The 14,877-nt window shown below is 40.5% G+C and overlaps 1 protein-coding gene across 1 annotated transcript; it reads left to right on the top strand.

Annotated features, from left to right (window-relative positions):
* Positions 1-3,486: 3,486 nt before the first annotated feature.
* On the top strand, positions 3,487-13,836 carry vps11 (VPS11 core subunit of CORVET and HOPS complexes). Its single transcript, XM_051937290.1, has 16 exons — positions 3,487-3,688; positions 4,607-4,751; positions 4,846-4,981; positions 5,100-5,263; positions 5,371-5,618; positions 6,622-6,823; positions 6,963-7,114; positions 7,394-7,580; positions 8,001-8,144; positions 9,064-9,261; positions 9,379-9,540; positions 9,646-9,779; positions 10,987-11,189; positions 11,356-11,527; positions 12,896-13,118; positions 13,300-13,836. Exons 1-16 carry the CDS (start codon positions 3,543-3,545, stop codon positions 13,462-13,464), a joined length of 2,781 nt encoding a protein of 926 aa, XP_051793250.1. The 5' UTR covers positions 3,487-3,542; the 3' UTR covers positions 13,465-13,836.
* Positions 13,837-14,877: the final 1,041 nt, after the last annotated feature.

Here is a 14,877-nt window from a genome sequence, read left to right as displayed (position 1 = left end):
TCAAGTTGAATCTTCCCCAGAGATATCTTGTTTGTCTGTTGTCAAAATAGCAGACATTTGCCAACAGCTCTCCATCATCACCAGGGAGTTTACTGTGATTTCATGTGTATCTTTAACATTAACCCGCTTCGATATGATCTCTCTGTCAACCCTGGAACACACTGGTGTCCATTCAAAACAATCCACCTGGCTTTTAGATTTAGATTGCATTCCTCTTAGTTTTAAAAGCTATTCAGACTGTTGGTCCAGATATTTTTGCTACTATTAGCTCTTCTCTGTGCTGAGATTTCCCTTCTTTTGTTAAACATGACACTCTTTACCACTCTTTAAAACAAGCTGTCTCTAAAGTGCTCTGATTTAAGTTTAGACCCATCTCCTAGCTGCTAATTTTATCTAAGATTTTAGAAAGAAAATCATGTCAACTCAGGTAGTTTCTTTGATTAACAAGAATAGGATTTTTGAAAAAAATTCAATCTGCCTTTAACTCCCTACATACTAAGGAGACTGCTCTGGTAAAGGTCTCAATCTGGTTTGTAATCTATTTTAACTCTCCTTAACTTTAGTTCAGCCTTTCAAACTATGGACGGCAATGTCTTAGTCTTCTGAAAAGCAGCATAGCCATCAATGATGTGGGCCTGCATTGATTTATCTCATATCTGTCAAACTGGTCCTTCACTGTCGGGCTTTGAGATGCATCCTCTTGTGTTTGTTTCCAATGTGGGGTCATCCAGGGATCTATTCTGGGTCCCCTCTTATTCTCTGCTACTTCTGGAGGAAATCCTTTGTGAACATGGCATTAATTTCCATTATTCTGTGGACAACACCCAACAGTCTGTCCAGTTAAGACAAAGTATATGAAACTGACATTTCACATATAATGTCCTGTCCAAGACGACAACAGAAATTTATAATTGGATGGCAAAAAATGTTCTACAGGTGAATGACTTCAAATCAAGTCATCATAGTTTTACAGGTTATATACACTAACCAACTAATTAAAATTAGGTCTTGGTTAGGATAAAGACATACAGACTCACAAAGACTGCAGTCGGTTCACAAAGTTGGCAGCAACATTGTGAACCACCTGTACTGAGAGAAGCAACCCCTTTGCACCAATACTTCCTACCTTTCACTGTTTACCTCTGAATTTTAGAAGAGACTTGAAGGTTTTACTGCTTGTTTTTCAAGCCGTAAATTATCGGGTTCCTGTTTTGTCCTCTACAAACACTGAGGGCCTGAGCTGGTTCTACTTCCTCAGGAGGCTCAGGTCCTTCAATATATGCAACTGCATGCTCCTGATGTTTTATCAATCTGTGCTAGCAAGTTTCATTTTTTTGCTGTGGTGTGCTGGGGTGCAGGCATCAAGGCGAAGGATGCCAACAGACTGAATAAACTGATCAGGAAAGCTCAGTCTGTTGTTTGGCTCTCAGTTGGCCACCCTGGAGGAGGTGGTAGAGTAGAGGATGCTGAACAAGCTGCTGACTATCATAGACATCACCTCCCAACTCTTCCATAAAACTGTGACCAATCTGAGGAGCAGCTTCAGCAACAGACCGATACAACCCTGCTGCTCTTAGGAACGGTACAGGAGGTCATTCCTCCCCACTGCAATAAGACTTATCTGCGTCTGGCAGATTGCAAAAGGACTTTATCTCTTTACCTGCTGATGAAACCACTTTACATCCTGGACACTTTACATCCTAAATGTCATTCATTATATCTGTAAACTCATTTACATATACTCATGTCATTTGCACATCGAAGCACATTCTCATTTGCACATTTCTGTATCACTTTGTATATTCTGTTGATTTTTTTCTATGTTATATTACATGTATTCTGTGTTAGTCTTGTCGTTCACCCCTTTATTGAATATCCATGCTGGTGTAGCAACTTAATTTCCCTCTGCGTATTGATAAAGTCAGTCTAAGTCTAAATAAGCTGAAAGTAGATGTGACAAAGGTCAAGCAAAGGGCGTACAATGCCTTGTATGCTAGGTTGGACAATCAGGAGGGAGAGACTGATTTATACAGGTTGGCAAGGCAAAGAGATAGAGATGGGAGTAAAGATATATATGGAATTGTATTGACAGGTGCCAGAAATGTGATAGGAAGATAGAGTACTTTGAAGAGTTGATGAATGAGGAAAATGAGAGAGAATGAAGAGCAGAAGAGATGACCGTTGTGGACAGGAAGTAGCAAAGATTAGTAAGGTTGAAGTGAGGAGGGCATTGAAGAGGATGAAGAGTGGAAAGGCAGTTGGTCCTGATTGAGGTATGGAAGTGTCTAGGAGAGATGGCAGTAAAGTTTCTGACTAGGTTGTTTAACAAGATCTTAGAGAGTGAAAAGATGCCCGAAGAATGGAGGAGAAGTGTGCTGATGCTGATTTTTGAAAACAAGGGAGATGTGGAGAGTTGTGGCAACTACACAGGAGTAAAGTTGATTAACCATACAATGAAGATATGGGAAAGAGTAGAGGAAGCTTGACTGAGGACAGAAATGAGCATTTTATGCCAAGATAGATGCTGTATTTGCTTTGAGGATGCTGCTAGAGAAGTACAGAGAAGATCAGAAGGAACTGCATTGTGTCTTTGTAGATTTAGAGAAAGCTGAAGACAGAGTGCCAGGAGAGGAACTGTGGTGTTGCATGAGGAAGTCTGAAGTGGCAGAGAAGTATGTTAGAGTGGTGCAGGGCATGTATGAGGACTGTAAGATGGTGGTGAGGTGTGCTGTACGTGTGACAGAGGAGTTCAAGGTGGAGGTGGAACTGCATCAAGGTTCACCTCTGAGTCTCCACTTGTTTGCTGTGGTGATGGACAGGCTGATAGATGAGGTTAGACAGGAACCTCTATGGACTAGCATGTTTGCAGATGGCATTGTGATCTGTAGTGAGAGTAGAGACCAAGTGGAGGAAAATCTAGAGAGGTGGAGGTATACCCTGGAAAGGAGAGGAATGAATGTTAACTGCAAGACAGAATTCATGTGTGTGAATGAGAGTGACCCAAGTGGAAGGATGAAGTTGCAGGAACCTGAGATAAAGATGGTGAAGGATTTATTAGTCAGCAAGGCAGACTACCAATTTGGTCTAACAATAATTATTTATTTGGGGAAAGAACATTATTATTTTAAAAATTAGTGTAATGATATACCAATCTTTCAGGTGGTAGCTAAAACTGACAAGTATCAAAGCACACCATACGATTATATTTGTACATCATCACAAATGATGAAAGACTAATTCCAAAGCTTTGAAACAAATGTGAAAATTGTGCAGTTATGTGCTTAAAAGATTGATGGTCTGAGTGTGACGACTTGAAAACTGATATTTAAGTTTTATGAAAACCCCTTCACTGATCGCAAGACTGTCATGAAACGAACGGTTAACTATCCACGCCAGAAGGAGGCAGTAGTGCAACTTAAATGATACCAACTGCTATGAAACACCAAAGAAGAAGAATTAGACTTTTTTTTTTTTTTTTTTTTTTTTTTTTTGGTCTGTCTGTCACATGACTGCGCTCCCAGTCAGGCTACTTTGCTAACAAAATGGCAGCCTTCCTACAGTGGAGAAAATTTGTATTCTTTGATAAAGATACTGTGAAGGATCCTGTGGATAATGGGAAAGACTTTGTTCTTCCAAAAGGAATATCAGCCTGTGACTCCGGCCGTGGTCACATCGTTCTTGGTGATATCCTTTAATGGTGTCAGGCTCTGTTATGCTAGGCTACTAACAGCTGATGCTAGCTCCGGTTTAGGTAATGTGAAGCCTCAAACCGAGGGGATTTCGACCGTGTTTCAGAAACGACTTTCTGTTTTTCCTATAAATAAACTGGAGAAATGTCCTGAAGACTGAACAATAGAGCTAGAGTGTCCTATTTTCTGTGGAAGTGGAAACGGCGTCACACCAAACTGATTAATATTTTCAAGTTACGGCTGAGAATAATAGCTGAGAGAAACTACTTGAGATTTCACTAGCTGTTGTGAATTATTGACCATCTCAGTCAACATTTACTACATTGATAATAAGCTAAATTACGACTATTTATAAGCCTACATACTCCTCCTTCAAAACAAGGCCCGCGGGCCAAAAGCAGTCCACCAGAGGGTCCAATTCGGTCCGTGGGAAAATTATAGTGTAGACATTAACTGTAAATTTTAAGTAATTTCTAGATCTTGACAAGTTGTTTTGATCATAAAATAAATGCTGTATTGTTCAGTTCCAGGTACCTGTGAAATATTGTGCGTCTTTGTAGACACTGCGATCTGTAAGTTGTAATGTGGAAATGATAAATTGAGGCATAATATTGTTGAAATTGCAAATATTTTTCCAAAGGAACTTCATATTTTTTATAATGTTTTAACATTTTTTGCTCTAAAGCAGAAGGATAATTTTGGAGTTGTGTTATTTATGGGTAATTACGCTCTGATTTTACTGATGTGGCCCACTGGAGATGTAATTGGGCTGAGTGTGGTCCCTGAACTAAAATGAATTTGACATCCCTACTTTATAGTAACAATAACTTGGAGACAGACGATAGTGAGTTGAGTGTCTATAAAATCTTATACAAACAGATCATGTAATTGTCTTTAACCTCTACAATGATACATATGGAAGGTAAGATCTGGCTTTTGACGCGCTCCCTGCAGCTGACTTCTTTTCAGGCCTACAAGTTGAGGGTAACGCATCTCTATCAGCTGAAGCAGCACAGTATTCTTGTATCAGTGGGGCAGGATGAACAAGGAATTAACCCTTTAGTAAGTGTTATGTTTTCCATACAAGTTTCAAACAGAAGAATTTTTTAAATGATCTTGAATCCACCACTAAACTGAATCGCTGTTCATTTCTTAGGTAAAGGTCTGGAACTTAGACAAAAGAGACAGTGGAAATCCTCTCTGCACTCGGATTTTTCCTGCAATTCCTGGTAACAAACCAACTGAAGTGTCTTGCCTCAGTGTACATGAAAACCTCAACTTTATGGCCATCGGTAAGACACAGTGACAGGTTCTGCTTTCATCTCGTTGACTGTAATCAATGTTTGGCAGTTTTCAGTTTTGCCATCACTGTTTATAATTGGTTGTAAAGGGTGTAGTGTTTGTTGACAGGCTTCACAGATGGCAGTGTGGTTTTGACCAAAGGTGACATCACCAGAGATCGTCACAGTAAAATTCTGACTCTGCATGAGGGAACCTGCCCGGTCACAGGCCTTGCCTTCCGCCAAGTAGCAAAAGTTACACACTTATTTGTCGCCACTCTGGAGAAAGTCCATGTAAGTTAGGTCCCACCTTGAACATTGTGGTAATTTTTTCTCAACTTAAAGATGATGAAATAGCCTTTCACCTCACAGTGTGGCCATTTTCTTTTTCCCTTGCTCAGTGCTACACTCTGTCCATCAAGGAGTATCCTAAAATAGAGCTGGATACACATGGCTGCGCGCTGCAGTGCTCGTCTTTGGCAGATCCCTCCCAGGATTCCCAGTTCATTGTGGCTGGTGATGAGTGCGTGTACCTGTATCAGCCTGATGAACGAGGCCCCTGCTTTGCCTTCGATGGACACAAGCTTCTGGCCCACTGGCACCGCGGATATCTGTTCTTACTCATCAGGGACATAAAGTCACCCAACAAGTAAGCACAGCGCTGAGCAAACAAATTGAATGCATACTGACCATTGAGGGGCTGTGTTCATGTGACACTTTGGGTGCTGAAATAGAAATATTTTCATCATAAAGGAAATATGTGCAAATACTATTGACAGATTAAGGTGGTTATTTAGCAAAGCTCTGTAGCATTTCCTCTACAGTTGGTGATTCTTACTACCTCCGAAGACACTGCGACAGTGGCGAGTTTGTGCTCTTGCAACATCTACTTTAAATTGTTAACAAACACAAGCTATAGGAGAACAGTACTAACACTCATTACCCATGTTAATACTTTATCATAATGACATGGCACTAAAACTAATTTCTTTGTTTGTTGTCTGCTAAATGCTAATGTTGCATTCATCAGACAGGCTATGCAAAGTCTTGGACCATTTCCTTTACATGCAAAGTAAATATAGACAGTGAACTTGTTACAATGACCAAACTTGGATAATTCCGGTATATAGTCGCAGCTCCTATCACAGACAGCCACAGATCACATCTTTATTTAATTATATAATAATTAAATAAAGATGTGGTATGAGAAATGTAGAATGACTTTCTCCTTGTCTTCCTCTTGTGTGATGGATACATTCTTGCAGTGCCCCTTTAGAGCACTAAATTGTGCTCTGTTGATGCTAATTTGACAGTAATCAGCTGACTGTAAAAGTCATGCTACTCTGTGGCATTGAGGTGTTAAAAGCACAATATCCAGAGTCTATTAGTGTAATATGAGCTGTGCCACATTTATTAGACAAATTATTAAATGAAGTATATTATATCTGAAAGAAGAAGACATTTTATTTGAACTTTATGTCAAACAAAGCATAATATTTAACACCGCCTAGAAATGGGCTAATTTAACAAGATGAAAATGAAGTGTTTTCATGTAAGACTGTAGACCAGCAGTTAGTGATCAGCTCTATAGAGTCTCACAGAAAGACAGAGGTTTCCTGTGTGACTGATGATGGTGTCCATTTTCATATCAGGACAGGGTTTGGCAGCAGGGAGAGCTTTCCGTCAGATAAACAGCTTCTGACCATCTATGACCTGGACAACAAGTTCATCGCTTACAGTGCCTCTTTTGATGATGTGATTGATGTAGTAGCAGAGTGGGGCTCCTTCTACATTCTGACCAGAGATGGAAAAATGTTTGTTCTCCAAGAGAAAGACACCCAGACCAAATTGGAGGTGTGTGCAATATGTAACTGTAAATTCATTACTTGTAAAGAATAATGATTAGGAATGTAGTCCCTTATAATTCACCTTACTACCTGGCATTACTCTGGATTAGAAAGCAGGGCTGTTACGTCTGTGTTTGTATTTTAAGATGCTGTTTAAGAAGAACCTGTTTGTGATGGCCATAAACCTGGCTAAGAGCCAACATCTGGACAGTGATGGACTGTCAGAGATCTTCAGACAGTATGGTGATCATCTGTACCTTAAAGGAGATCATGATGGCGCCATCCAACAGTACATTCGGTAATTACAGCATTAAATATTTTCCAGGGCTGAAACTGTTGTTATTATCCTGGATTGGATTGACTATTCTTTTAGTAGTTTATTTCCTGTTCAACCATGTAGAACTGTTAGATATACCAGAGCAAAGGTGCCATGATGATTTTGTGGCCTGAGAGAATTTTCAGTGTAGCACTACAATTTATTTCTCTATAGTTACACTATAGTTACACAGCTTTCACACACTGGATCACTGATCAATTCATCCAACAGCACGTAAAACATCACTGTGTTTTTCAACAGCACTATTGGTAAACTGGAGCCATCGTACGTCATCAGGAAATTCCTGGATGCGCAGAGGATCCACAACCTGACAGCTTATCTGCAAGCTCTGCACAGGCAGTCCCTGGCCAATGCAGACCACACCACCCTGCTGCTGAACTGTTACACCAAGCTAAAGGACAGCTCTAAGCTGGAAGAGTTTATTAAGGTGATTGACAGGTGATAGTGACCACTAAAGTTTTTCAGGATAAACAGAAATGTTAAAACTAGAAAAGCATTCAGAGAGCAAGGCACTTCTTTCCCCCATATGGCATTATCAGAAATGTAACTTTTAAAAAAAATACATAAATGCAGTAGCCCGTCTGACATTTTCCTGAAAATGTCATCCAAATCTGTAGGTCCGTTTTTGAGTAATGTCGCTAACAGACAGACAGACGGACAGATCAACCCAGATAGTCACATAACTCTGCCGCGCTTCATGGCGGAGTAATAAGGCATGGAAAATCAGCTCTTTTTGCAGTGACATTATTAAGTTACTTCCATCAAAGAACAGGTGTGTCTGAATGGATAAGCCACTAACGGGTTGCCACATTTAACGCGTCTGTCTTCCTGCTCTACATTTCAACAGAGCAGTGAAAGTGAAGTCCACTTTGATGTTGAGATTGCCATCAAGGTTCTTCGCCAGGCCGGCTACCACAGCCACGCTGTCTTCTTGGCTGAGAAACACATGCACCACGAGTGGTACCTGAAGATCCAGCTGGAGGACCTCAAAGTAAAAGCGTGCAAACCTTTGTTAGAGAGGTGTATTCAGTCATCTTTTGGCACTGCTGAAAGTTACTTTATTTGACCTATCTTCCCCTGACAAGTTAAAATGAATTACTTTTGTTCCTGCCTCTGTGCTCATTTTATTGTTCTTATGTGTATTTAGAAGAAATATTAAACCAACAAATTCATTACTTTTCTATAAACAGACATAAATAGCATCTTTTTTTGTATTTTATGATGCAGTTTAAAACACCCTCTTCTGAGTTTTAACACAGTCAAAGAGAATCAGACAAAACACACAAGAATTCTGAGGCGGTCCAGTAGTTTCTATGAACACTGTAGTCAGATTTCTGTTGCTGCTTTTACAAAAGAGTGACCAGTGTTCACTCAGACTTTAAGTCAAAATGCTCAGCGCCATTGGAAGAGAGTGAATATCTCATAGGAGCTGAAATACTCTAAAACACAGAGGTGTAGACAGTCAGAAGTTGCCTGGTCAAACATTCAGCAAAGTTCATTCACAGTAACTTTTATCAGTTCACCTGATTAGTTGTTCTGTGTGGAATAAAGTTCATGATCAGGTATTTTGACAGCCACTGACTAACCCAAAAGTGCATACAAAATAGCCAGAATCTATTTAATTGCTGTCTCCTTATGTATCCAAGGTGCTTGAGACCAATTTGACATTTAATCTTTGCCTCTTTCTAATATATACTAACCAGAATCCTGCAATATGGCCCAGGAGAATTCTGACCTTTATTTTCCTATAGTTAATTTCTGTTGTATATCCAATCTGTGTTGCCCCCCTGATGGTACATTAGTTTGATTATTATATGTTATATATCAATGAATTTAGGTACATAACAGTACCCACAGCAGCACTTAATGGGCAAAGTATCTCACTTGTTTTGTTTCCCTCCGAAACCCAGAACTATCAGGAAGGATTGCGTTACATTGGGCGTCTGTCTTTTGAACAAGCTGAAAGCAACATGAAGCGCTATGGAAAGACCCTGATGCACCATGTTCCTGAAGGTACCACCTTGCTCTTGAAGGGTCTGTGCACTAACTACAAACCCAGTGGAGACGTTACTGAAAAAGACAGCCTGGACATGAGTCGGGTCAATAAGGTCAGTCGTACGTTCTGTCGCTGTCTTTTGTATTGAGGACTAATTCCTCACAGATCATACGTTTACGGCATTCATCACAAATACTGGCCTAATTGAGTGTTCATGTTTTGGTGGAAGGCCAACTCAGAGGAATTCATCCCAATTTTTGCCAATAATCCTCGGGAGCTGAAAGCCTTCCTTGAGCACATGATTGAAGTGGACCCCAGTTCTCCCCAAGGTGTTTATGACACACTGCTGGAGCTCCGACTGCAAGACTGGGCACACGAACAGGACCCTGAGGTCAGTGCAGTGCAAAACACACAAAATAGTTATAAATGCTGCCATTACACTTTTGTACTACAGTATGAAAACTTTCCCATAATTTCTAATCCATATGTTTGGCAGAGAAAAAAGGTCCTGCAGGGGGAAGCTGTGTTCCTGCTGAGGAGTGACAACACTGTGTTTGATAAGGCCCTGGTCCTTTGCCAGATGCACAACTTCAAAGAAGGCGTCCTCTACCTTTACGAGAAAGGCAAACTGTAAGTGAAGGAGACCAAACAGCCTCCTGCTGTGTTTGATCCCAGTTGAAGTGATGAAGCAGCTCATCACATCTTAACATAACCTCTCATTAGTCACTGTCTCCATGCGTCGGGTAAAAATGTCTAAATCTGTCTGACATCTGAAAGCGAGCCGTAAACCACACAAGCCAGTTTAGACGAGGTGCTGAATATGATCCAGGTTTTTGTGTGTGGTATAAACCAACCATATGATTGAATATCAATACACAGACACTCATCAAGCACTTCATAAGGAACAGCAAACCAATACTGTAGCAGACCTCCCTTCTATATTGTGGATTTCACAAGAATCATTCTTCTGAGACTCTTCTCCATGTTGAGATGATTGTATCCCATCAGTTCCGTGTGTTACGTTCTACTAAATCCCAAAAGTGTTGTGCAGGATTCAGGTCTGATGACGGGGGAGGCCACTGAAGTCCACTGAACTCACCGTCATGTCACTGAAACCAGTTTGAAGCAGCATTTGCCTTGTGCCCTGGCATTTCATCCTGCCTGAAGCAGCAATTAAAAGACAGACATATTCAGACATGCTGTGGCATTCAAACCATGAAGGCTGGTATTATGGGCCGAAAGTGAGCCAATAATGCACCCCCCATGTCATAATACCAACAGCAGCCTGCACTTTTGATAGAAGGCAAACTAGATCCATGGATTTGTGCCATTTATGCCAAATTTTGAACTTATCATGTGCAGCCTCAGCAGAATCTGACCAGACCAGGTTTTTCTGTCTTCAGCTGTCCATTTTTGGAGAGCTTGTGCCCACTGGAGACTCATACTTCTGTTCTTGGTTTGCAGGAGAGGAAACTGATGTGGTCTTTTGCAGCCATAACCTCAAGCTTTGACATGTTGTTTGTCCTCAGCTGCTTTTCTGTCATTTTCAACCAGTCTGGCCATTTTTCTCTAATCTTTCTCATCAGAAAAGCCATTCCAGCAGCACACGTCTGACTTACATGGTGGCTTTTCTTCTTCACACATCTCTAGGTATACTCTGGAGACTGAAAGTCTCAGGTCACTAAAATACATTTTCCCTTATCCTGAGCATTATCAACAACTCCTGACCTGTTTCTGTAGAAGTTTGTGCAACACATGCATGAGCAAGTGTGCTCAATGAGCGTATTTAGATTCCATAACTGTTTATAAATTGAACAGGGTTTACATTTCTGCATAGGTACCAGCAGATTATGCACTACCACATGCAAAATGAGGAGTATGGAAAAGTGGTAGAGGCCTGCAAGCGTTACGGAGATCAAGAGGGTTGCCTTTGGGAGCAGGCACTGGGATATTTTGCCAGAAAGGAAGAGGACTGCAAGGCCTACATCAGTGAGGTCCTACATCACATAGATCAGAACAACCTGATGCCTCCACTACTTGGTGAGTTGGTGGACGTTTTATTTTACACATATTTGTTTGGATTGTGTTGGAAATGTCACAGAGTAAGCTCAGGTAAAGCCTGAGAGCACGTATCTTTTCCCATCAGTACGATGAAGTGTAAAAAGCAGGATTTTGCACAACGTCATCCCTTTTTTTGTGGTTTCAGTGGTGCAGACATTAGCACACAACTCGACGGCCACTCTCTCCGTCATCAAGGACTACCTCATCAACAAGCTGCAGAGAGAGAGCCAGCAGATAGAGGACGATGAACGCAAAATCCGCCAGTACCGCGAGGAAACGGCTCACCTCCGCTCTGAGATCCAGGAGCTTAAAATGAGGTGGGTCACAAGAAATGGCATTTTTTGAAAATGGGACCCTTTGACAGCCAGGAAAGACTCTCACATGATTTAAGGATCGTGACAATTAATGATTTAATTCACAAAGGTGAACTTTCATGTGTTTTATGTCCAATATCATTTATTGTTTTCATTTTGATTATCATGGCTTGTAGCTCATGAAAATCAGAAATCCAGTATCTCAAATTATTTTTCAAAATCCGTCAGAAAGCATTCACAGTCCAAAAATGTCCAACTTCTGAAAACTATGTTCATTTTTACACTCATACTCATACACCCATGAGTTAATGCATCTATGCAGCGTGTCATAGAAGCGATCAGCTGGTGGCACTGCTGAGGTGTTATTGAAATCCAGGTTACTTTGACAGCAGCATCTGTGTTTTTGATTCAGATGTTTCTCATCTTCCTCCTAACAGTACTCCACACTGGGTTCTATGTGGTTCAGATAAGAGGAGTTGGCCGGCTAATCAAGCACGATAATGTCATGGTCAGCAAACCATTTGGCAGGAGTTTTGGTGGACAGGTGTTAAGTGCTTCACTGTGGTTCAGGAGAGGCTTCATGTTAGGAATATGTGCATTATTTTGCACACTATTTTCATTATTTTTCTGAAATACAACATGTCTAAGCTACTGAATACTTTGAATTTCCTCAAGTAGATGAATAAATGATCATAACTCCTTTCCTTGAAGGTATCTGTGCATGTCGGCTCTTGATGCCCTGATGTCAGCCTCAGTTCTTGGAAAGCTTCCCCAAGTTCTTGAATTGACTTTTCTTGACAGGCTGTGGTCATTCCTGTTACTTGTTCATCTTTTCCTACCACACTTTGGCCTTCAGTCAACTTCCCATTAAAATGCTTCCATATGTTACTCAGCCAGCAGCAGACCTTCTGTGGTCTGTTTCCTTGTGAAGGATGTTTATGATTGTCTTCTGGACAGCTTTCAAATCAGCAATCTTTCTCATGATTATGGTGTAATCAGCCAGACTGTCTACATAGTGCTTAAATTGTTTCATTGGTAATTTACTCAAACTCAAAATTAAATATTCTAATATTTTCAGGTATGTTCTTAACATGTTTGAGCTGTAAGCCATAATTATCAAAAAATTTAAAAGAAAAATGCTTGAAACATTTTACTTTGTGTAATGGATGTAGAATATATACAATTTTCTCTTTCTTAAATAACTGATTGAAAATGTTATTTTTTCACAATATTATAAATGTTTAAGATGTACTTGTATAGTCATTGTCCCAGTTTTTTTTTCATTCATTATCACCACCAGGCTTTTGCTGCTAATGTGACCTGCAGAAGTCACAGATTACCCAACATCCTAACCTCTGTATTTCCACACAGTGCCAAGATTTTCCAGAAGACCAAGTGTAACATGTGCAACAGTCCACTGGAGCTGCCGTCGGTTCATTTCCTGTGCAGCCACTCCTTCCACCAACACTGCTTTGAAAGCTATGCTGAGAGCGAGGCTGAGTGCCCGACTTGCACTCCAGAGAACCGCAAAGTCATGGACATGCTGCGCGCCCAGGACCAGAAACGTGACCTACATGACCACTTCAACAGACAGGTAAAAATACTGCAGCTTGTCAAGAGGGAAGTTTACCAGAAACAAAGGAAGTTGTTTGTTCAGTGTACTTCCTTTCATGACTTCCATGGTCTGCTTTGATCTGCTTTGTAGTGTACTTGCCTAAACACCAATGGAATGTTGAATAAATGCAGGTTCTTGTGTCTTTCTTTCTGGTTTTCAGTTACGCAGCTCAAATGATGGCTTCTCCGTCGTTGCGGACTATTTTGGCAGAGGAGTGTTTAACAAACTGACTCTGGTGACTGACCCACCTGGCAGTAAAACGATTGGGAGTCTAGACGTCAGCCTGCAGAGAGACCTTCTCATCCACACCAAGAGAAACAGTTAGAAACCTCAGCTTGTGACTGCATTCTGAATTTCTGTCTGGTGGGCACCTTGTGTCTCGCTCGTCATCAGTGCAGGCTGTTGACCACATGTTTTGCTGCACTTTATTTTAGCAGTGGATACAGCTGCCAGCTCTTAGCACCTCTGATTGGCCTTTTTGCAATATTTGTGTCCAGTTTCAATCATTAATCAATAGGGACCTGTTAAATGTAAATGTGTTTAAAACATGTAATAACGTGTCTTAAACCTTGCTTAATCACACCTTGAAGCATTTTACATGTTCTCAGTCTTGCAGCTACAACTCAAACGTAGCTCACCTGTCTGACATTAATGAGCTTATGCCTGATTATAATTGTGAATAAAGTCATTAAGTGTATTTTCTTGATGTGACTTTGTCTTTGGGCTTTGCGGGAAAAAAACATTAAACTGCTGTTGTGACCGTACAAAACATCCATCATCCATACACTGCTTAATCCTCATTAGGGGCTGGACTTAGGGTGAAGGCGGGACACCCTGGACAGGTCACCAGTCTGTGACAAGGCTACAAGCACACTTGCATTCACACCTACAGACAATTTAGACTTACCAATTACCCTCAGCATGTTTTGGGGCTGTGGGAGGAGGCTAGAGAAGCCGGTGAAAACCCACGCATGCACAGGGAGAACATGCAAACTCCATGCAGAAAGATCCTATGAAGGTGGGGATGTAAATCAGGGATCTTTTGCAAGGCGAAAGTGCTAACCATCGACTCACTATTCAGCCCCTCACAAAACATGTTTTTATTAGATTAGTTCAGATTCATCTTTATTGTCATTGTGATATATTTCAGTACAAGTACTAAGACAGTGAAAAACAGTTTAGCATCCCACCAGAATTGCAACAGGAGGAGTAAAAGTGCAAAAGCTTTAAGAATGCGCTGATATACACAGAATGATAAACGGTACATTTAAGTATGTATGACATAAATACCCAAGTTGTTTAAGTCACGTGTATAGGATATGCTGTATGGGCATCTACAATATGAGACAGTATAAACACGCTACATATATACATACAATAGATACTATAAGTATGCTAGATGAATAACAATTTAAAAATGAGGATAAGTGACAGTGGAAACAGTATAAACAGTAAGACTTCAAAATTCATGCTCAAATTTAGCACGTGTAATACAGGGTGTCCTTAAAGTCTGGATACGGGAAATCTCATTAACTTCAATTTTGCTTCCACAGATTAAATATGTTCATGTGAATCTTGCAAAGCGCATCATCCTTTTGCATCACAAATGATGGAAATCATATTGAAGATGTTGTTAATAATTCTATTGAATAAAGTGTTTAAAACTTCATTTCTTGAAAACATGTATTTTTGCCCATGTGTTCAGACTTTAGGGACACCCTGTATATATGATAGTTAA

The sequence above is a fragment of the Acanthochromis polyacanthus genome, chromosome 17 (assembly GCF_021347895.1).
Source record: "Acanthochromis polyacanthus isolate Apoly-LR-REF ecotype Palm Island chromosome 17, KAUST_Apoly_ChrSc, whole genome shotgun sequence".
NCBI classification, from domain to species: domain Eukaryota; kingdom Metazoa; phylum Chordata; class Actinopteri; family Pomacentridae; genus Acanthochromis; species Acanthochromis polyacanthus.
The sequence above is the reverse complement of the archived record's forward strand: the minus strand, read 5'-3'. Positions and strand labels throughout refer to the sequence as shown.